Consider the following 23,942-nt stretch of genomic DNA (forward strand, 5'->3'; position numbering starts at 1 on the left):
ACTCTTCCTAGCATGGCCCCCTACCCTGACTGTAGATGCAGCTTGAGGATGAAAAGCTCGGTGCTGTGGCAACCACTCTGCAGCCATAAGGCAAAGATCAAAAGAAGCCTGGACTCTTGGATCCCAGGGAGCAGCTGATTTCTGAACTATGAAAAATGCCAGCCCCTGTTAGTTTAAGCTGCTGCTTGAGGGGTTTCTGTTATTTGAAACACAATGCTTTCCTTGCAGATTCAAGGGAACAAGGGTATAAGCCCAACTGGAGCACAGGAGAGCCCAGCGGCATCTCCCTAGCTGTGTCCTAAAGCCCCTAGTTAATCCTTCCCTAGAAGGGAATGTCCCTTGCCATCAGCATAGGGACATTCAGCCCTAGCAGTGTGGATTTTAGTGGAAAGAATGGTGTGTCATTATTTGGGGGCTCTAGTATGTGCCAGAAGACAGGACACAAAGAGAAAGGGGCTCACAGTCTAGCCAGAGACACAGGCATTTAATCCAACACTGTGTAACATAGTGTCATGGGATGTAATATCACATCGCATCCTATGTCACATAGCATACCACCTAAAAATATAATATAATACAATGTAATGACATGAAATCTAATATATCACATAATAGAGTTTCATATTGTCTAATATTTTAACTCATTACTTTAAAAGCATATCACATGATGCTCTCCTGAATTAGACCAAAAGCATCCCTGTGCTACGACACCCTGAGGAAGAAGCTGGGGTTGGGGTCAGGGAGGGCTTTCAGGAGGAGCTGAGCCTTCCAGAATGAGCAGGAGTTAGCCAGACAGACAGCAGAGAAGGGCATTCCAGGCAGAAGGGATGGCATGAGCACAGAGGCCAAAAATAGCCCCTTTGGGCAAGGAGTTCTGTGCTGCTGGGGTGTAAATTGGGACACAGGGAGTGACCGGCCAGGGCCAGGTCACTTGGGGGGCCCATCAGGTGTCCTATTGAGTCTGGCCTCATCCCTTGGCCTGTAGGGAGCCCCCTAGGCCTTAGGGGAGCTAAGTAGGGGATGGAGTGAGGCAGTCTGACCAGCTTTCAGCAGAGCAGCCAGGAGGGGCTCTGGTGGGGCTGACAGCCAGGGCAGCTAAGACAGGCGCCGGTGGCTGTGAATTCTGGGCAGAGGTGGCAAGGCGTTAAAGGAGAGAATGGCTCCCGACTTCGCCCTCTAGAAACACTTATCCTGGGAGCACAAGGAAGGTTTGTTGTTTCCCTTGGAAACTGCTTTCTGGTCTGCTGGGGCAGGTAGAAAGGGCATGGCCTGTTTAAGGATGGGATGTGGGGAGCCAGGGCCTGCTGACACCCTCTGTCTGAGGCCTTGCACTGTGCCAGGTGCAGGGCTCAAGGCTGAGCAGTGGGCAGGGCAGCCCTGTCCTCCTCTTCCTCTTGTCCTCTGGAAGCCTCAGAGTTCAAAAGCAATTTCTGGTCACTAGGCTGACTCCATGCCATACCAGGGGCTGGGGACAGTGGTTCCTCTTCCTTCCTCGGGTCCTCCTTGCCTTTGGCCCCATGAAGACCAACTTCTTGGGCAGGAGACACGGGAGGGAGAGCAGATTTTGCAAAACAATATTATGTCCTTTATGCCACTAATCCGTGAACAGACCCAGGAGCTGGTGGGGTAGCTTCATGATAACTAATCAGGGTCCTGAGGTTAAAACACTTGAGCACCCGGCCGCACAGCCCCCAAGGGAAGAGTAGGGACCAGCTCCAGCATCCAAACCAGATACCTGCCCCCAGAGGTCACTCAAGGAGAGAGGATCCCGTGGGCCTGCGCTGAGCCCTTCAGATGGTGAGACGAATGGCCCTAAAACTGTGATAAACATCAATATTTGGTCCTGCCAGAGCTGCCATCTCTCTAACTGGAAGTGGGAGGAAAGCCGAGAGGAGGGCAAGAGGAATGAGGTGCAGGAGCCTGTGTAAAGATGAAATGCAAAACGCCCTCCAAAGCCCCAAATGTGAGGCTTTTGCAAAGCCGGCCACCCACAGCCGTGTCAATGATGGGCTTTTTCCACTGCTGGGGTGAGGGGCTGCTGGGGCTTCCGGATCTGGGGAGGCAGCCCATGGAAAATGGGTGCAAAGAACTGAGAAAGGAAAGGGGAAACTCCCAGTACCCTGCCCCTGACCTGTGTCCCCCCATCACATCACCACTGTCTGACACATGGCAGCCCCAGGCCCAACTCAGCTCCTCCCTCAGGGTCCAGGGACTGTGAGGAAAGCAGCCCAGCCTTGCCCTTCTCTCCTTTCCTCCCCAGGGCTGGCTTCCAGTTGCCGGCCCTGCCCCAGGACCCCACAGCCCCTGACAGGCCACCCAGTGACTGCTCCCAGGAGGTGCCCAGGTTCCAGGCAGACATCTCCCAGAAGGCTTTGGCGGCAGCAGCCAATTCTTAAAAAAGGCTTCATGTCATGCTGCAGTCAGCGGCAGAACCGAGGCACCGGCGTATTTATGAACGTGATCGTCCTCCCAGAACATCTCTGTGAAGCTCTCTGATGAGCTGATGGGGGTCTCTGCATGGTGTCCGGTCTCCCAGACCCTCCCTCTGAGGAGACATTGTTCTCGTCTGTGTGCCTGGGGTTTATTCAGGGTGACGGCGGAATGACTCTGCCATGGCGCTGCCTGTTTTCAGCCTCAACACTGAGATGCCCTCCCAAACACCTTCTTGCTCCCATGTCCCCTCCAGCTGTTTTCTTAGAAAAATAGTCACTTTCAACCATCCCCAGTGACAACAGCCTTGAGAAAGAAAAGTTCCGCAGTGTCAGGAGCACTAATGAGGTGGCCTTCGGGCTCGCAGAGGAGGAAGAAAAGTCACAACTGATGTGAGAAGAGGAAGAAACAACATTAAAAGAAAACGGGAAAAAAATAAAAACCAGAGATAAAAAGTCAAGAGAAAACAGCGGCGCCTGAGAAACAAGAATTCCAGCCGCCAACTTTTACGGCGTCCAGTCCTGTTATTCATAAGCGAGTTTCCTCTCTCACAAAGAACCTTTTGCACGGTTTTCCCTGCTGCCTCCAAACCAGCTGCTCGCGCTGTTGTATCCTGAGTGATGATGAGGCTCTGAAAGGGTTTTTTGGGAACAGATGGCCAGGGGAGAGCTGGGGAATGTGCCAGCAGAGGGCCGGGCGGGCTGCCAAGGCCTGTGGTGACTGAGTGCTTGGGCTTCCAGCTCGCGTGCTTTCCCTGCCCTCTGCCCTCCGTGGCGCCAGCAGGCCTTCCCAGCGAGCGCTCGGAACATCTGGAGTCTGGGGCTGCCAGGAGGGGGGGCCGCGGCGGCCGGGCGGGGGACCCTCTGTTCCAGCGGAGCTCCCATGGACTCACCAGCAGGCCCGCCTCGCAGAACAGCTAATCAAAACCACAGCGCCCGAATGGGAACCAGGCGCGCTCCCAGCTGCAGCCAAAGGCCGCCAGGCGACTTAACCTGGTGTCAGTCCTCGCCGGCGGCGCAAAGCTGGGGGTGCCCGCAGCTGATGACACCTCCCTGCCCAACCCACCCCTCGCCACCACCAGGGCCACCACCAGCGGGCTCTTGGCTCCCCACAGCTAAATGGAGCCTGCACTGCGCTGCAGCCGGGCTGCTTACATAAGAGCTGTTGCTCTGGGCAAGGGACGGCACCAGGCACTTGCTGGGGGCCTCCTGGGCACAGGCCACTGTGCTGGGCAGTGTGCGAGCTTCAGGCAGCAGGCTGGCCTCAGGACTGAAGAACTCAGAACTCAGAACCAAAGAGACAAAACAGGTTGGAAACTGAGCTCTGCCACTTCCTGGCCATGTGGCCCCAGGCAAGTTACGCCCTTCTCCTGGCCTCAGTCTTCCATCTGTGCAATGAGGGAAGTGGTCCCAACTTTGGGGTTAGTATAACACGGGGTAGAGATAATGTGAGTGGGATGCCCATAAGGGGACACAATGGCACTCACCACATGGTTGATGTGCTTGGTGGTGGCGGTGGTCTGCTGCAGTGCTGATTAGCATTATTATATGACCACATGTTATGCATGTTTCTTGGTATGACTCCCTCTACTTTGACATCCAAGGATTTCTGGATGGGCTGCAGGCTGCACCCTATGCTAAGGGTGCAGGACCAGGGGTTTGAGCTGAAGTGCTAGAGGGGAAAGAATCTCTCACTCAGAAAGGTTGGTCCTTCCCCATCTGCCTTTTGGCTGGTCAGTCATTCATCCACCCTGGCACTGCCCTTTTCTGAGCTGTTCCTTCCTGGGGTTCCTTGTAGCTATAAATTCATGAGATTTCCTCTCTGGCACTCACCGGGAACACCAGCCCTTTCTCATATGCGGTCTTGTTTAATCCTTTCAGCAAGGGAGCAAGGCAGATTTGTGTGCTTTCACTTTACAGATGAGAGGACTGGGGATCAGAGAGGTCAAATAACATGCCCAAGGCCACAGAGCGAGAAGTGACAGTGCCAGGACTCAAATCCAGGTCTCCAGCCCCAGAGCTCTGCACTTTGCCTACTTCACAGTTTTGCTGAGGGCCGCCATAGCGTGCGTTCCTGTGCCTTAAATGATAGCACTACAGAGCACCAGAAAGAACCACAGCGTTCTCTGGGGTTAGCCCCCACCCTACACAGACACCCCTTCTCCAGCGTCCCGAGAGCCACTGAGCCTCCACAGGGGCTTCCAGAGGGGAATCTTGGCTCAGAGGTGCTCCAGGGGGTTCTCTGCATTCCCCACGGTGGTCAGTTAGGGCATCAGAGGGGACTTCCCACGTCTGAGACTTTCTGAGCAGGAACAGCTGGTTTTTCTCCCTAGGTCAGAGATCCTGAGTTTTCATTCATTCTCAGTGTGTTGGGGAGAAGGGTGGGGCCTGGGAGTACATGTTGAGGGTTCGGAGCAATTTGGAAAAAGAGAGAGGAGGAGGAAAGGGGCAGAGAGTGTGAAAAGAGGGAGGAAGCGGCACCCCAGCCTTTCCCCGCGCCTCGCCTCGAGACCACCCGGGGAACCTCAGAGGCACGGTCCACGTTCAGGGAAAGCCAGCTCAGCTCACCTGGGAGGCTCCCCAGCCAATGACCCCTCCAGCCCAGGCCCTGCCAGACTTGTGGCCTAACAGTGTCAAATGGGAGAAGAGAAACGGCAGCTGAGAGAACACTCCGTGTTAGAACAAACAGCTGGCGACAAACGTCTATGTAATTGGAATGCCAGAAAAAATAAATTGCATCCATTTTTATGGCTAGTTGGGAATTTGATGGTGGTTTCCCACCCACCTGCCTTTTCCCCAGCATAGATGGCCTCCTTGGGCTTTGAAAGCAGATGGTATTTAACTTAATAACTGGGCCGGGGGGGGGGTTGGAGATGCGAGCCACCAACCTCCCCTCAACCCCACTCCCATGTGAGAAGCAGGACAGGGAAGCGGTAGGAGCTGGGGGCACACACCTCTGTTAGTGGTTAGGTGATCTCAGGCAAGTTCCTTGGGCTCAGGGAGTCCCGGACTCACCATCTGTGCATCAGAGCAACACCAGTCCCCCACCTCAAGGGTTGGTGAGAGGAGCCCACGAGGTGATACCCGGGAAGCACCAAGCACATGCCTGGCACATGATCCACGCTCTCTGAACATCAGATGTTGCCAGTATTCTCAGGGCAAACCGCCCTGAGGTCCCAACAGTCTCTAGGAGCGACTTTCAAATCTCTGTGAAATGCCCTGAGAAGTAACACAGGGGTCAGTCATTAAAGCAGAAAGAGGATTTAGGTGGGCTTGGCAAGGGCCTTATGAATCACTTATGACAGCTCCTCACTTTTCAGAGACAAGGCCTTAGCAGGGCTGACAATGTACATGGGAGGTAGGAACAAAGCTGGGACAGTGCCCCTTGGTGGGCACCGTAGGGGCCATAGGTGGAACTGAATCCAGGCAGGGTGCGGCTCTGGAGACTCCGCCTCCCACAGTCCACAGAAGGGGCTGGCACCCAGGGATCCTGTCCGAGGCCTGGGCTCAGCTATCCAGACAGAAGGGGGCCCCTCCTACACACCCTCAGCTCACACCAAACCCCCTTCACCCGACAAAATCCAATATGCCTTCATCTTGTCCCTGGCACCGAAGCTACAGGGGTCTGCACCCGAGACGTTCTTCCAAAGCGGACCCAGGCCATACTAGGACCTGCCTCCTGTCCCCAGAAAGCAGCAAGGAAAAGAGGGAGGACACAGATCTCATGAAGCTGCACTGGCTTAATTGCCACCTCTGGCTTCAGATTACCCACAGGGCCAGGAGCAAACCTCCCAGCCCTGCAGACCCCGCCTTCCCAGCACTGGCACACACAGCTGCAGGCACACCACCCGGGGGGGTCTAGCTTGCTGGCTAAGCCTCTGGTACAGCCCTCAACTCAGCACTTTCTGGTCCGTCTTGTCTCCCATGCAAAACCAGGGCCTTTGAGCAACTTGACGGCAGGAACTTACTGGCCATTTATTGCCAGGGCTCAAAACATGCTATCAATTTGAGTAGCTGTTGTTGTAGTTAGTATTATACTACCTGATGGCTTAAAATCATTAGAAGACAATGCCCTGGTTTGTGCAAAATCAGTGCTTTCCTATTCCATAGATCTGGGGGTGGCCCACCCAGCCCAGGTGTGGAAGAACAGTTCTGCCTCCTCCTTGTCTTCCTCTTTCCCCTCCTCCTCCTCAGAAGCTCCCAGGAGTTGCTGCTTTAAAAACAGGAGCTGTGGAAACGTGGCCCAGAGCCAGGTGCTTAACGTGCATTATCTCCGGCTGCAGCCGGAGTCAGAACTGAACTCCCCAGAGTCCTTCCAGGCCTCCCGCCCGTCTCTCTGCTGGGCGGCCTCTGACATGGGCCTCTGCACTACTGGGGCTTCCAAATGGGGCTCCAAATCCTCAAAGTCATGATCTGTGAGGCCCAGAAGGGGAGGATTCACTGGCCAAGGAATGCAGGTTCCCCACCCCCTGCCGAGGAGGGCTGAGATGGGCGGAAGGATGCACCTGGGCTTGGAGGGGGAGCTGAGTGCCCTTTAAATCTCATTCTTAAGGCTGACCTGGACCCACAGTGCAGCTCCTCGGGGTGCGAGGGACCTCAGAGGACACTGAGCTCAACCTCCCAAGTGGGCATCTTGAAGGAGGGACGCCCAGCCTCTTTTGGACACATTAGCTCTGAGGAAGCAGTCCCTGCATGGGACAGTTCAAATGGCCACCAATCACACCAGCGATGACCACTGCCATCACAGCTGCTACAGCAGGCATCTGCTTGCGGCCTCACAGCCTTTGGTCCAGATTTTTGCTCCCAGGCTTCTGCAACCCTGCCTGACAGGCCCGTCAGCAGTCCTCTACCCTAAGGCTTTAAACCCCTAAGGCTTTTAACATGCAACTGAGTTGCCAGGAGGGTGACTGTGAAGCTATGGGCCACCATGCACCTTGTCAGGAATTCCTTTACCAGGCAGGCTTCCACAGCCACAGACACATGGAGCGGCAAGCGTGGCTCATTGGGGTAGGAAGGGCTGGGAAGCAAGTAGGCCTTAGGTGGTCATCTCATTTTCCAGAGAGGAACAGCAAGGGACTCCAGCAACCCTGAGTGGTCATGAGAGGGACAGTGGCCTGAAGTCAGGTGGAGGGGCCCCACAGAGAAACTACACACTCGTAATATCATTCAGACTCAAACTGGGCCCACGCTCCTGTCCCAGGGCCATCTCCAAGGTGACACCAAGAGGCAAGCCCCAGGGTGGTGGCCCAGGGACTGCGTGCTAATCCAGACCCTGTGTGGTGGGGACTCCAACCCATGAACCCACCTCCTGACCCAGACAGGGCAAAGCAGGTCTGGATGGAAGGCTCTAGTTCTCACCCCTCTCCTGCCCTCCTGTGCCCCTGCAGGACTCTGGGCAATCTCTCCAGCCCTCCTGGGTCCCCTCCACAGTCCACAGCTTCCTGATGGCCCCTGATGGCTAGAAATTTCTGTTAGAAGCAGAAATTCTTTGGTTTGCTTTTTCCTTTTTCTCACCCTAACCAGTCCTGGTTCCCAAATCCTCTAGACCAAGAAGTGTTCAGTCGCTGCATGATGGTGGGGACTATGTGGTAAATTATTTTGTACCTGCACTGTGTCAGGTACATAGAGGGTACTCAATAGCTGTTCATGGAAGGGAAGGGGAGGGGAGGGGAGTGGAGGGGAGGGGAGGAGAGGGGAGGGGAGGGGAGGGGGGAGGGGGAGGGAGGGAGGGAGGGATGAAGTGAGGGGAGGGCAGGGGAGGGAAGGAGAGGGGAGGGGAGGGGAAGAGGGAATACCAAGAAGCACTTTGAGATTCCCATCTCTTGCTTGGGGACCCCTACAGTAGTCACATGTCCTGTTGAGGGGGGGTAGACACCTGCTGAAGAGGGTGAAGGGTAGGGAAGAAGGGCTCTTCCTCCCAGCACCTGTTACAAGTTCCTGGGCTTCCCCTGGCCCCTGCCTGGCTCCCAGGCTGTGGTGTGGCAGGACTGAGCGCTGTGAGCAGTGCGTGCTCTCAGTCACCTCTTCCCAAAAACTCATAACCAGGTGCAATCTACTGGTAGACCTTTGCAAGTCTTTTCACAGAAATAATCCTAGACATGAGGAAAGAATATTTGTTGGTTCAATTGTCCTGGGGGTTGATTCCCCAAACAGAATCTCTGTAAATGGAGGTGGGGCCTCAGGAGTCCCAGGCTGGGAGGCCACAAAAGGAAGAAAATAAAACCGGTGAGGTTCCAATTGCAACTCGAAAGCCAGGACACATCTAAAGATGGGCTCCTCATTCAAATGCCATCTCAAGCCCCCCAAAAAAAGGGAAGGACAAGGGGCCCCAGGAGGCAGGGAAGTACCCTCCCCTGGGGCTTCAGGCCCCTTCGGTGTCAGGGCCCATGAGTCCACTCTGGGGCAGGACATCTGCCGAGGGGACCAGCTAAGGCCAGCTATGCTGGGCTTCAGTGTGGGGCCACACATCCCCACCAAGAGAGCGGATAAAGAGGGGAACAGTGTGAGCCAGACTCAGAGAGAAAGACAGGTAGACAGACAGATGGAGGGTGACAGCTAGCAATTATGACCGCAAAAGCATAGGTGCCCAGAAGCGGGACACAGGGGCCTGCCTGGAAGGGCCGCCTCGGAGCTCGAAGGCTCCAGCGACTCCAGGGGTCCTGAGCTGGAAAGGAATCTGGCTGCTTGAGATGCCCACACTTGCAAAGGCTGCCGGGTCAAATCCTGGTTGTCCAGATAAAACTATGGAAGGGGCTAGTATGGGAAGGGCTGGAATTATGAACACCGGCCCCCACGGGGAGACGCAGGGCCAGCCAGGGCTTCCTGAGTGGTTTCATATGAGAAATGTGTCACCACACATATGATGTGAGTCTGCGAGACCATGAAGGTCATTAGGGCAAAAACATACAGACCCCACCTCCCAGAGTCCCAGCTGGGTGACCTCCTCACCCAGCTGGGAAAGATGGAGGGCAGGAGGCAGGAAGTGCCCTCAGGCCCGGGCTGGGTGTGGGGGAGGGAGGGTGGAGAGGAAACAGACGAGTTCCTACCCTGGAACTTCCATCTCCGACCCCCAAAATCCCTCTCCAGGGCAATTTCACCACATAAGTAAGCCCCATAGGATAAGCCTCAAGTTCACAGCTCAAGCATTTTAGGGGCTCATTATCATTACCCTGAGGACGGCGACCATGCAGACACCACACGCTCTCCTGCAGTAACTCCTTTCATCTTCACGGTGGCCCATGAGTGAGTATTTCCACCGTCCCCACTTATCAACAAGAAAACTGAGGCGGAGGAGGCTAAGCAATGGGTGCAGGATAACACAGCTGGTGAGTGGTGAGCCAGGGCTTGAACTCAGGGCTGTGCGATGCTCTTAACCACAATCTGTAGCCTCAGGTAAAGTCCCAGACTCTCCACAATGGGGAAGTTGGACCAGGCCCAGAGGGTGTCTAAGATGTGTTAGATTTGAGGTGATTTCAGGGGAAGCCAAAAGCTCGGCTCTGTCGGGCCTCTCCACCCAACTTGTCCCTCTTTCCTCACCAGCCAGGTGTCCAGCCTCCTCCCAGCCCAAGACCCTGCTCCATTCAAAGAACCCGGGAAGGCGGGACCTCCACGCTGGCTTCTGCCTTCCCTGGGTGAAGAGGAGGGTGCGGGGGTAGGGCAGTGAGGGGCTGAGATGGTGACGGGGCGCCTGCCCACTCTGCCCATCTACACCTCTGGACCGCCTGAATGCCAGGGGAAGTTCACCGAGAGTTTACAAACCTCCTTTGTCACCGAGCACCGCGGGAGCCATCAATCACGCCCTAATTTACCAGTGTCACTTTCCAGAGGAAAGCTGCCCAGAGCCACCAGTGGCGCTTCCTCTCTCACCCACTTGATGAGGATTTTGTCTAATTGGTCCACATTAAAGCACTCCCAGGAATGCAACGTGCAGTTACCGTGGCAGCGGCAGCGGGGAGCCCTGAGGAGGTGTCGTGACCCTCCCTGGCATGAGTCTGGAGTCCGTGAGGGACCTCCGGGAAACCCGGAGAACCCACAGAGGGGCCTGCTGGAAAGGGGTCTGGAGAGGAATGTCAGGGATGGGGGAGGGGCAGGCCAGGAAGGAAGGAGGCAGCGGAAAGAATGGATGGAGGATGACAGGGTCCGCCCCCTGCCCTAGGCAGGGACAGGCCTCTTGCCTCACAGATGTAGACTGGATCCCACTCTCTGTTGCTCTCCCTGAAGCCACGTGGTAACAGAGATCCGGAGGGCTGCACTAAGCCTTGCTCAGCACTGACCCCTGACTGGGAATGCCCAGAGCTTTGGCCACCTGGGGACCTGTAGCTGTGCCCAACACCTTTCCCCCTGCATGCATCTCCCCAGCCACATCAGGCTTCGTAAAAGCTGTTCCCTCTGCCTCAGATGCTGTTCCCTCCTTCATCTGCCTGGTGACCTGGTTGTCCTGCTGGTCCCAGCTTAAACACCACTTACACTAAGATGCCCTTTCAAACTCCCGTGGGCAGGGAGTGAATCTGTCTCTCTTCTATCTGGCCTTCCACTGCCCCTAGCACAGGGCTCCTGCCCTCATCTACTTACAAGAGGGTCTCCCTGACCCTCCTGTGAGCTGCATGGGGACCAGGACCATATGTTTGTCATCTTTATACCCCTGCCCAGTGTGCTCGGCACATCGTTGGAGCTTCATCAGTCTCTCCAGAATGAATGAATGAATGACCATCACCGCCCTTAATGCATAGCCTCAGATAACCCACAGGCCTAGTCACCCTCCCAAAACCTGCCAAAGGGCTCTCCTGGGCTGTCACCCTGCTCAGGGGAATCTTGTCCTGGTATGACATCTATCAGAGGCCACCCAAGGAATTCAGCACCAGAGCACCTAAGGCCAGGAAGGGGCTTTAGAGATAAATGGTCCTCTTCATTTAAATGAGGAGCAAACCGGGGCCCAGAGACCCTGGGTGACTGTTCGAGGTCACCCAGCAGCCGGTTACCAGAAGTAGAGACACACCTATAATCCCAGGGATTTGAGGAGCACTGAAGCTGAGGCAACTCCCAGCAAACCTCCAAGAGCTGATCTCTCTGGCCCCTTCAGAATTCTGGGCATAGGCAGGGCACCCCCAGGTTCCTGTCCCTGCCTCCCCTATGCTCCCCAGAAGCTACCGCCCACCCAGCTGGTGCATACCTTGCGCTTCTTGGCACGTCCCTCGGCCTGCAGGGTGCGGGTGCAGCGCTGCACACACTCGGAGAAGCTGAGGTTGCTGTGGTCGGCACTGTAGTCGAGGTCAGCCAGCCGCGCCAGGGACAGGATGTAGTTACAGGCGATCCTCAGGATGGCCAGTTTGGACAGCTTCTGCCCATACGAGTAGCACGGCACCTGAGGGGAGAAGGCGTCAGGAGGGGCTGCAGGGGCGCAGTGCCCAGCCTGGCAGGCATGGGAGATGGCCTGTCTATGGTATATCTGAGCCCTCCACCTAATCTTATGATCTGCTCTACGCACCTGCTGTTTACACAAACACACACACACACACACACACACACACGTCAGCTCATCTGCTCTGAGATATACCCACATTCCCACTTTGCAGGGGAAGAAACAGGTTTGGCTTATGCCCACCATCCAGTCAGTCTGAATCTAAGCTCAGTGAATTTCCACGACCACTACAGAGCTCTGTCCTCCACCCTCTTGAGCAGGAATCTCTCTGAGATTCCTGAGAGGCATTTTTTATTTTCAGCTCTGATGTTCCATTCATTCATTCATTCAGCAACACTTGTTTTGCTGGGCACTTGGGGAGTGCAACAATGAATGACTTGATTCCTACTTCAGAGAACTTACACTCGAGTGAGGTTATAATGTCACACCTGGGACTCTGGGGACATACAGGAAGGAAAGTGTCAGTGCTCAGCTGGAAAGACACAAACATTGCTGGTTTTCATTTTTTAAAAATCTTTTACTCTGTGCCCTCAGGACTTGGGGTGCTGCTGGGCAGACAACAGTGGCGTAATACACACGGCACTGAACAAACTTGACACATTTGTCAATGATTCATCACCAACTAGCTCCTCACTAATTGCACAGGGATTTGTATGGGGTGAAAGATGGAGCCTTTAATTTTTAATATCTCTCTCCACCAATATTTGTGCTGCATGAGCAAAAAGTTCCAAAGACTGTGGTACACTTGAACAGAGTTCTGTCTTGGAACCTGGAAATAGCTCCACAAAATCAACCTGATAGGTGCTAATAGACCCCACTGTTCCTATAATGTACTGTTCACCTAAAGGGCTAACAATCCAGCAACGATGGCTCCTGGTTTTCTCCTCGCTATGGCTCTTGAGGATCTACACGTGGCATCCATATCATTGATGAACTCGTATCCCACAGGGGGTGGGACGGCACGATGCATCCACACAAGTATTTAGTGAGCGCCCACCATATGCCAGGCATTCTTTCAGGCCAGTGATCCTCAACCAGGGATGATTTTGTCCCCTAGGGACAGGGGAGTGGGGGCATTGCAGGGACGGAGGTGGGAATGTAGCTAAACATCCTACAGAGCACAGGATCCTACAGTGCCCCCACAACAGAGAACTACCTGCCCCCAAATGTCGATAGTGCCAAGGATGGAAATCCCTATTCCAGAGCATGGAGAAAAAGCATGAACAAGGCAGTCACCCCAGACTGGGGACCCTAAACACATCGCCCACTTTGATCTCACTTTAAACCTCACTGTGTCCAAGAACTTTCCCTGACCTCCCCTACCCTACACCAGGAGGGACAGCTTGCCCTTAATAGGGCCCTAATAGCACCCCGTCTGTCCTTAACTGCCCATACTGTGGCCCTTTAGTGCTCAGTCTCCCTATGAACTGTGGGGGGAAGGCCTATGTCTGCAGTGCCTAGCACAGGTCCTGCCCATAACAGGCCCTCAAAAGGGTTTGTTGATTAAGGCAATGAGTGAACAAATGAATGATCTCTCCCTCTGGATCTTCACTCTAGAATATTTTGAACTGGGCTCAAACACCTTTCCTCTCTCTGATGATGAAGATGAAGCTATCTGGCATAAAGCTAAGCGTATCTTTTTGTCATGTGGGTTCAACTCCTGGCTCTAGCTTTGTCTAGCTGTAATGCTCTGGGCAAGAGACAGAATCTTTCTGAGCCTCGGTTTCCTTGTCATATCGGGAACAGGACTGATCTCACAAGGAGGTAAGGATTAAATGAGATGATGTGTGCATTGCATTGAGTAAGGCCTGATAGAGGTCTGTGAAAGCATTATGGTTGGTCTTGCAGAAGGTCCTCAAAGAGGGGCTCCAGAGGAAGTGAGAAGCCAGAGGTCTGGAGCCAGGACACGTGCCTGCCCTACCCTCCACCCTCTGGGGGTGCTGAGACTAGGAAACCCAGAGAGGGAGAAGAAGGCAACAGAGAAAGCCAGCTCCCATGCATTTCCATCCCTCACCCCATCTCCCACTCCCAGCCCTGGCTGCAGCTCCAAACCCATCCCAGAAATGCTGGCAGAACAATGCACTTTGCTCGTTCCCAGCCAGAGTCCAGGGAATCCTGCTTTATCAACCTGAACAAATAAACAAGGTCTGGTAGTCCTGGGGCAGGGAAGGGGGTCTCAGGGGCCAGCCAGCACTTCTGCCTCCTCTTCACCCCAGGGAGGGTGTGGCAGCCTGAGGGAGACTCTGGGGACTGGGTGCAGCTCTGTGACACAGCCCTCAGCACTGTTTTCACACAGAGGCCACACCAGGAGTTTCCCTTAAAGACCCAGCTCTTTCAGCCCATGGCCCGTAACAGCTGGGCTTCCAGGAGGGAGCAGGGATTTTGGAAGGGATCTGTACACTGTGATCCAGGGTCACTATAGGACCACAAAGTGACAGCTGAGGCCAAGGCCAATCTAGAGGCCCCCATGCCAGGTTCTGGGCCAGTTCTGTCCTAGATACGTCACCTTGCCCTATTGTTTCTATCAAGCTCCAGATCTAACAAGAAGAAACCCATCCATTGAGCTCCTGTATATCTGACACTGTGGTAGCTATTTACAGGTAGTATTAGCCCATTTAAAACCTTCCCCACCATCTGTACACACAAAAACAGAGAGGTGACATATTGGGCCCCAGATCACTCAGCTAAGACCTGGTTGGAGCCTGAAACTCATCTGACTGACACCAGGCACATAGCCACTTGGCTCTCCCAGCTCCCACCACCACACCAGAGGTAGCCACATAAGGGACACCAAAGGCATCTTTCAGGTTGCTCCCCTCTCCTTCTCCCCGACCCCTAGAGGCAGCTCCTTACCACCTGGCCAATTCCAGATCCTCCTGGTGCCCATGCCCCCGGATGCAGCCCCTCAGCCCCCAACAGCCCAGCTCAGAGGCACCCCAGCCTGGGCTGCCACTGCAAAGTGAGAATTTAGCACCCATTCTGGTTCTAGGATGTCGAAGTATGGTGGAAAGAGCTGGTCTGAATTCCAGGCACTTACAAGCGGTGTGACTTTGGGAAGTGCCTTCACTCCTCAGAGCCTCCGTTTCCTCATCTGGAAAGTCGGAGTAGCAATGCCTGGGCAGCTCACAGAGCTTCAAGGACTACATCAAGCAGCTTCCACCGGAGTCTGAGCGGCACAGATTCTCCGTGACTGTTGGGCCCAGGCCACCTTGCAGTTATTACGATCTATAAGGCCAGGCAGAGGGTGGATGTTTCAAATACAATGTCTGTATTCATCTTTTAAGTGGCCCAATGAGGTAGAAATGGTCACTTCCACTTTACAGAAAAGCATGTGATTCTCAGGCATGTAGGAATTTCCTGGATCTCCCAACTGGTGAGTGAAGAGCTGGGTTTTGAACTCGTGGCTTAGCTGGGCTCTTTCCAGCATGAACTGCTTGGGGATCTGAATAAGTGTCTATAGTTTAAGGTGAGGAGGTAGGCAGTCCATCCTCCTGAGCTGGGGATGGAGAGTTCTGGGCTGATGATGCCATGAGATCCCTCTTAGAGTATCCACAGCAAGGCCTAGAGCCCACCCACCCGCATCGCCTACAGAGTCCCCCACAGCCATTGTTGGCTCACCCTGGTCAGAGGACACGGGCCAAAGGAGGAGGCAGAATTACCTGGCTCCCACTCCCGACAGACTGCCCAACTTCCAGAAAAGTAAAAGGATCTGCCTTGTGCTCATCCCACAAGGATTTTTAAACTTTGGAGGAACGGACTTTGGCATTTTCGCGAGGTCCCATATGCCCCCAAAACATTCCACCCCACCCACCCTAAGCTGGACCCAGTTCCAGCAAGCATGAAAAAACATGAAGAGCACTGGCCTGGGAGCCAGAGGGCCTGGCTCCACTCCTGGCCAGCCATGTGACCTTAGGCAGGTCCATAAGCTTACAGGACCTCAGTTTCCTCACCAGTAAAATGGGCATTAGAACACCTGCTACCTCAGAATGAGATCGCAGGGGCAAATGTGGGAAAACTTCCTAAAGAAACAACTCTGAGAACCCACCAGAGAATGCAAGAAAGGCCTCAAAGCCCTCCATGCTCCTGCTTCTGTGCCAACTCCTGCCCACCCTGCAGACCCAGCCCAAGATGCCCTCCTGGAAGCCCACCAAGACTCCTGGGCCCGTAGAGCTCCAACAGCACCACATCCACTAGACACAGATGAGCACCGGATTCCACTGAAATTGTCATCTGATCGTCTCGTGTCAGTGAGTGCTGGACTCCCGACGTGAATCCACTCTACCCAGAGCTGTTCAATGTCCTTCCCAAAGTCTATCTAAATAGGTTCTTTAAAATCCCAGCCTCCTGCACTGCCACCAGGCTGGACCCTGAGAACCTGGGTCTTGGTGGTTAAGAGCTATAGCCCCAGGGCCAGACAGGCCTCAGTACAGATCCTGGTCACTCTGTGGGCTTGAGCAATCTGCGTCACCTCTCTGTAAGTGTCCTCATCTGTAAAATGGGAAGACAGCACTACGGACATCCCACAGCAGGCTCAGGTAAGGCCTCACTCAGTGCAGTGAGGCTCCACGGCAGCCACCCTGGTGACTTTGGACATGATGGAACAGGAGGAAGGCCTCTGTCACCCTTACCTACCTGCATGGAGCCCCCAGTGCAAGCAGGCCTGTCCCTCGTTGCCCGAGAGGATGGTGTACAGGCTGCTTTGCACTCCCTATGCCCTCCTTGCACCCTGTGGGGTTTCAGAGTGAGGGAGGTGCTGAGGGCACCATTCCCACGCCACCTCCAGGGCCACCCTGAGTTCACTCGATGAAGACCCCCTGGGAAGCTCCAGGGGCAGCAGGGGAGGTAGCCCGGGCCCCAGCTGCTTGGCATGTCCTCCGTGGAGAGGACTACGGCAGAAGCCGGGGCCCCGCACTGTCTTCCATTGCTGCCATCCTCCATCAACCCTGAGGGGCCCTGAAGGGAGAGAGGAAATCCACACGCACACCACATGCCCCAAGGGTGGGCACAGCTTGTGAGACAGAAGGTCCTGCCACTCTGGCCCCTTCCCTCACCACCCCTCAAGGCCAGCCTTTCCCTTTGACCCCTCCCACCTGGCAGGGAGCAGCCCCACTCCCAGGCCAGGCCAGCTGTGCACACATGGCCTTCACATGAGGCAGTAGGGAGGGCTCTGGTGCAGCTGCGCTGGTAGCATGTGCTGGGGCCTGACCATCTGCCCTGCACCACCCAGCCCAGACCAGACCAGAGGGCCTCTCTCCCACCTGCACCTCCCCACCTGCGGCCCTGCAGCCACCCTCCCTGCTCCCTTCCTGGTTGAGAGGACAGTGGATTATGACACAATGGGAGCCTGTCTGTCTGGCGTCCTCATGCTGAGGGTAGATGGCTCCAGGACATTAGACAGGCTGAGGAGCAGAGCTGTTAGGAGTCTGGGCCCTGGGAGTCCAACCCAAGCTCCGCAGCAACAGCGGCACACAGCTACGCAGGCTGCCACTGTACATGACCACGAGGCACCACCACCCTGGAGGCTGGCAAACGGCATGCCAAGGTAGCATGTAGCACAAAACCCACAAGGCCACGTGCAGTGGCAAAAGACCGGGACAACTTACATAAGCTCTCTGAAACTCAGTGTCACCATCTGTGAAACAGGGCAGGGGGTGCGATAATATATATTTCATTAAATGAACTAATACACATAACAAGCTTAGCACCATGCCTGGCACAAAGTAAGCACGTGATGAATGCTAATTTCTGTGACAGTTATTAAAACAATTAAAGAATTCTTATTGCTTCATCTGTCGAGAGCCTTGCCCAGCCCTGAGGACCTTGGAGATGCTTAAGAAATGTTCACTGCTCTGGCTGTGTACAGTGGCTCATGCCTGTAATCCTAGCACTTTGGGAGACAGAGGTGGGTGGATCACCTCAGCTCAGGAGTTCGAGGCCAGCCTGGGCAACATGGTGAAACCCCCATCCCTACTAAAATACAAAAAATTACCCAGGTGTGGTGGCGCACACCTGTAATCCCAGCTACTCGGGAGGCTGAGGCAGAAGAATCACTTGAACCTGGGAGGTGGAGTTTGCAGTGAGCTGAGATCACACCACTGTACTCCAGCCTGGGCAACAGAAAGAGACTCTGTCTCAAAAAAAAAAAAAAAAATGAAATGAAATGAAAGAAATGTTCACTGCTCTTATAGGCCTCCTACCTTTCCTCACTTTCTCTTCTCAACACTGGATGAGGTCAGCAATGAGGTCAGCAAATTTTACAACTTCAGCAACTGAGGCCCAGAAAGGGTCAGTGACTTGTCCACAGCCACACAGAAGCCATGCAGGGGAGGAACAACTCAATGCCTGGCCTCCAGTTTCCCAGATCAGTGCTTCTTTCATGGTACCAGGAAGCTGCTCAGGAGAATGAAGCCCGAGGCCAGAGCCACAATCCCAGAACCCATCTCAGTGCCACACTGGCCAAGGCCCCATTTCAGGCAGAGCTGATCTGCCTTTGGCCATTTCCAAGGACCCATTTCAGTCAGGCCCGAGCCTAGCTCCAGAGCTGCAGCTCGTCTGGATTCGGGGAGGGAGTGCGGAGTATATTTTACAGAGAAGACTGAGGCCCAGAGGAGGAAGGGGCTCCTCCAGAACACAGGACTTCCTCTATCGAATGGGTGCCATGGTGGTGAGGAGGACATGGTGGGTGTGGCCTTGGCCCCTGGTTCTATGACCAGAAACGTCCTGGCTGTATTTCTTTCCTTCCCAGCTAACAGGCAGGTGCCCACTATGGCCTGGCAGCCTTTCTAGGGAAGGGGCAGAACGGCTAGGGCAGGAGGAAACAAACAGGAACAGGTGCTTCTGTGACCATGCATTTGTGTGTGCTCTTGAGCACGTGTAAGGAGCATGTGTGTGTGTACCTGCCTGTGTGTTTGCATTGCATACACACGCTCTCCCTGAGAGGGCATGGGTGTGCCTTCTACTTAGATACACTGAATTTACCCTTTTTATAGAGAACTGCCCACGGTAAGGGGGGAAGTAAAAGGAGACCAGGATGAACAATCTCATCTCAAAGGGTCTGCCAAGTGTGCACCCTGCCTTGATTGTTAACAAACATCACAGGCTGGGGGCTGGGGGGGTGGTACATGACGCCGATACAGATGGCACTGTGGGAAGCATTTGGCCAGGAGGGCATTCCAGAAACTGCTGTTATCTTCCCTAACCCACTAGGTGACCTTGGACAAGTCTCCTTCCATCTCTGGGCCTCAGTGTTCCATACTACAAAATGAGTTAATCCAATTTTGACAGGGATTATGTTTAGATCAAATGAGATGGAATTGATTGTTGAATGAAGTAAAAGTCAGCGGGCACATGAGATGTAACAATGCACTCAGATGAGTATTCTCTCAGCATACAGAGAGGTAATAGAGGAGCACAAGGGCCCAGAACCTGCAGTCAAAGCCCCTAGGTGCCAGCCCTGACCTGCTACTCAACAGCTATGAGGCTCTGGGCACATGCCTCCCCAGTCTAGGAGGGGCTTCCCTAGTGGCAAGGTAGGCAGGTGGACAGGCATCTCTCTGCCCTTCTGTTATCCTTCTGTCCTGGGGAGTGGGTTGCAGGATCCCCCACGCACTGCCACCTCTACCCAGCGATGCAGACACAGAGCTGCTGGCTCAGGGTGGGACTGACTGCTCCACTGGGCCTACTGCCCAGGGTTCCAGCTGGTGTGGCTGAGGGCAGAGGCCCAGCCTGGTCTGTGACAGCCACCCGTCGCCCACCTCACTGACCACTTTCCCCAAGCCCAAGCAAGACACTTTGGCTCAAAAGTCATAGGGCCTCTTTCCTCCAAGGATTCAATTTCCTTTCCATGGATGGACACAGGCACTACTGCCCCACCCCACCCCAACCCCCAGCGGGAAGAGGAGAGTGATCCAAAAAGAAGATCATGGTTTCTGAAATGTTTTGTTGCTGGATAAACCCCAGAGAAGTTGAGCAACATTCCTGGAGTCACACAGCAAGTCAGCTGCAGAGTATGCAAATAAAAAGAAAAAGAAAACACCCTTCAAACCAGCCACATCTACCCTAACCCTTCCCCACGCCCTGTGTGGGGGTGGGAGAGAACTCACCACCTCCTTCCTAGAGCTCCTTCTCGCCAGGAAAATAAGAAGCCTAGAAGCCCAAGCGACTGTCCCGCCCCACCACGGATAATTCTTGGGTTAAGTATTCTTCCACTACCTGCGCAGGGGCACTGTCTGGTGAGGACAGCCCGCACCAGCCCCAAACTAAAAAGTCCCGGACCCACCCCAGAACTAGGCTCTGAAGATGCTCCAGAGGGAATCCCCAACCTAGGCAGTCCCCTCGGCAGAGCTGCCTGCTTCACCACGGGTGAAAGGAAGGGATCTGCTAGAAAGACTCCCACCAGCCCATTCCTGAGCCCACCCCTGGGGAGAGGGCACAGGCTTGTAGCGCGGGTTCTTGAGGATGTCAGGGCAAGGAGTGCATAGCCCGGAAGCAACCTGAGCGTTCGGGGCATCACCGCTGGGGCTTGAAGAGGGGCTGACAAGTTCCCCCGGACTGTCCCACTGCAGCGTTCCGGACCTTGCCACCACCAACTGGAGAAGGCTCCCCACTTCCTCCCCTGATAGATTCCTACATTTCCCCTCTCCACTCCGCACCGCGCCCAGGGGACTCCGGCAGGCAAATACTCGCTGCCATAAAAGTGAACTATGGAGGCTGAAGTCAGAAGCGCAGACAGCGTTACCCCCGAGGCGGGGGTTGAGGGCGGGGGACGCTCGGGCCAGAGATAACCAACTCTTATAGTCACTGTGAAAACTATGATCCATACCCCAGGACTGCCCACACCTGTCTGGGCACCAGGGTCGGACCGGGCGGGGCAGCTTGCCCCTTAAACACACCTCTATCCCGCCCCGGCCACTCGCCCACCCATTCCCGCAGTTGTCCCCCGGCGCAGTGAGGGCGTGCGGCGGAGAGCGGGTACCTGCTTCCTGAGCGCCTCGAAGGCTGCGCTGATGGTGTGCACCCGCGTCCGCTCCCTGGCGTTCGCCAGGAGCCTCCGGGTCTGCTGCAGGGCTTTGATCTCGGAGGAGGCGGCAGTCGCTTCGCCCGGTCGTTTCCTAGGCGACGCGGAGGAATCCGGGTGGTTATTGTAAATTACGTGTGAAATTGACGAGTAGGAACTTTCCCCGGGGCGCGTTGGGGGCGCAGGGCGCACAGTGGACTCCGGGGGCGCTGGCGGTGCTGGGGGTGCTGACGCCGCGGGGCGCGCGGGCGGTGCGCACAGCAAGATGCGAGGACGTAGACCTGGCTCCCGGAAAGGCTGTGTCTCTGGGCCCCCAGGTGCCTGGCTCTGGGGCGCAGGAGGCGGCGGCGGCGGCGGCGGCGGCGGCGTGGGGAGTCCTGGCCCCACTGCGCCTAGGGCGAAGCCGCGTTTCCGCGCATCGGAGACCTCGGGCGTCCGGGAGCCCCCGCGCTCCCCGGCTGTGTCCGTGCCCACTCTTGGGGGAACGGCCGGCGCCACTGGGACTGGCACCGGCACCGGGACCGGGACCGGCTGCAGCCGATGGGTCCTGTCCCGCAGCCCGTTGGTGGCTACGGCGCGGGGCTCGGGCGCTTCCAAGTCCAGTCGGAAAGTTTTATAGCCGTTCGCGCGCCGCGCCGGCTCCTTGCCTTTCCGCTTGAGCTTCTTGAGGCCGTTCAGCTCCTTCACGCACACGGTCTTCCACGGCCCGTCCTCGAGGACCGGGATGTGCTTCATGGCGCGGGCGGCGCGCGAGGCAGGGGCGTGGGGCTGCCCGGGCCGCCGCCGCGCTCAGCGCCGAGGAGTCTCTGGCTCTCCCCCTTCGCCCGCCCTCCCCCTCCCTCTCTGCCTTTCTCCCCCTCGCCCGGGGCAGCTGCGCCGCCGGCTTCGGGAAGCCGCCGGGCTGTCCGTTCCCGGAGCGCTCAGAGTGTCATCTGAAGTCGCTGCCTCCTTGCCAGCATTTCTGGAGAACGCCCGCTGCGCTCCATCTGTGTTTGTTTAGCCTCAGTTTACACAGAAGCCCAGTTCGCGAGATCAGTCAGCGCCGCCGCCCGGAGAGGAGGCAGCTCCCGCCGCCACCGCCTGCCCAGCCCCGGCCGCCCGAGCCGCGAGCGCCTTTAAAGAAACAGGAAGCATTTTTCAAAACAGCTGGGCCGCCCGCCGCCTCCTTTGTCCGCGGGCTCCCTACCTCCCCCCCACCCCCATCCCCTTGGCCCAGAACCTGCCTCCTCCGGCGCTCCCTCCCCGCCCCTACTCTAGTCGGGGGCGCTTCTATGTTCCCAGAGGACAGTCCGCTCCTGCACAACCGCCCCGAGCACGTGACTTATGGGCCCCCCGGCCCTTCCCCAAATCACAGCGGGGCCTTTTCTCCCTGGCCTTGCCGGCCTCTCGGTGACGCAGCTCCGACCTTGCCCACCCGGCACCTTCCCGCCGCTCCCTCCGCCCCAACTCGCCACGAGACAGAAAACGCCGGGAGCTGGGACTTCTGCTGGGGGCCGATGGGGAAGGGGAGACTCCGGAGTTGCCCGGCGACCCACACCCGCCCGGCACGGCAACCCAGTCCACTCTCACTTGCTGGAGCGGGAAAGCAAGAGGAGCAGAGGGCTTAAGACAGGGAAACTGAGTTTCCGAAAGCTCCAAAGTCACGCAGCAAGTCACAGAGGCAGAGGAGGGTGGAAGCTTCGGATTTAGGCAGACCTAACGTCTGCGAGCCTCCGCAGTCACCTCACTCCAGGCGCCCTGCTAAACCGGGATTTACTCATCTATGAAATGAGAAATTCGGAGAACAACGGCTAAGTCACAGCATTGCTCTGAGGAATTAAAGCACTAGGCACATAGGAAGGGGTCGTCAAATGGTAGCTGTGGTTGTTGTTATTATTATTTATTGAGGCAAAACAGCTACTTGAGGCAGATTTCCTGGGCTCAAACCCCAGCTCTGCCACTCACTGAATGACCTTGGGAAAGTCACTTAACCTCTCTGTGCCTCCCTTTCCTCACCTGTAAAACGAGGGTCATAATCGTACCTTCCTCCCCAGGCGGTGTGAAAAGCGTGTATGCGCAAGGCACTCAGAGCAGTGCCTGGCACCAGGTGAGAGCTTTGCAGGTGCCCACGGTTATTGGCAAAGGGCAGAGGTAGACCCCCCAGACCCTCAGTCATCAGTGCCATTCCACTGGAGATTCTGGAAAGAAGGGGTCAAACTAGTAGGCCCTCAGATGTCCTTGCCAGAGGACTACCTCCCAGCCGCTCCCTTCCGAGGCTCAGAACAGGGCTTCACTCCTTGCTGGTCCCTTCTCTGTGACTGTTACTCCTTAAGGAAGGTGGACACTAAAAGCCAGCAAGGTGGTTTGGGAGAAGATGGACCCTTGACCCTGGCCTTGAACTCTGATGAAAACACAAGGGCTCACACAGAGTGGAGTGCTTCTCTCCTCCATGGGAGAATGCCTAGGGGTGGAGGAGGCAGATGGCACGCAGGGTGCTGGGAGGTGGGATGGGGATCTGGGCATAGCTTCGGGGGCAGGAGCATGGAGCTGCGGCCAGCAGCCCTGGTTGAGCCTTGGCTTGTCAACAATGGAGCCCCATGACCATGAGCAAGACGTTTCCTCCCACCGGCACTCTTTTCTATCTTTGAGGATATTTCCAGCCAACCTTCTCAGGGTAGCTGGGAAAGGACAAAGAGATGGATGTCAAAGGACTTTGACATAAGACTTCAAACATAGACACACACACACACACACACACTGAGGCACGCAGTTTTCTGAATATAGTAAATGCAAAATCTCATTTTGCCACCAAGGTGGGTGCCAGCATCATAAAGCATGTGCTCCCAGAGACACCCTCTTCCCTGGACACCTGCATATTCCTGCACCTTATCTCTGTCCTGGAGACCAAGGGTGTGCTGCCAAAGAGGAGCCCTCATTCTCCTGTCGTTTCCCTGCTCAGCCTTGAACCCTAAAGTTCTGGCCTTTGCTCCCAGGTCTCCTGCGGCTCCCCTTTGCAACGCACACTCTTCTTCACCTTTCGATGACCAGCTCCGGTCCCCCTCCTCCTGCGAACCTTCCCTGCTCACCACAGCCTCCAATT

At 55.7% G+C, this 23,942-nt stretch overlaps 1 protein-coding gene across 1 annotated transcript in view; it reads right to left on the bottom strand.

The window, feature by feature from the left end:
- The window catches only part of ATOH8 (atonal bHLH transcription factor 8), a 34,435-nt gene extending 12,393 nt beyond the window's left edge, over window positions 1-22,042 (bottom strand). The window contains exons 1-2 of the mRNA XM_019020676.4: window positions 20,822-22,042; window positions 11,599-11,790 (exon numbers count right to left, since the gene is read on the bottom strand). Coding sequence (XP_018876221.3) covers window positions 11,599-11,790; window positions 20,822-21,598 — 969 coding nt within the window. The 5' untranslated portion in view covers window positions 21,599-22,042. The remainder of the gene's footprint in view (window positions 1-11,598; window positions 11,791-20,821) is intronic.
- Between the last annotated feature and the right edge of the window lie 1,900 nt (window positions 22,043-23,942).

This window comes from Gorilla gorilla, chromosome 12, assembly GCF_029281585.2.
Source record: "Gorilla gorilla gorilla isolate KB3781 chromosome 12, NHGRI_mGorGor1-v2.1_pri, whole genome shotgun sequence".
NCBI lineage: Eukaryota > Metazoa > Chordata > Mammalia > Primates > Hominidae > Gorilla > Gorilla gorilla.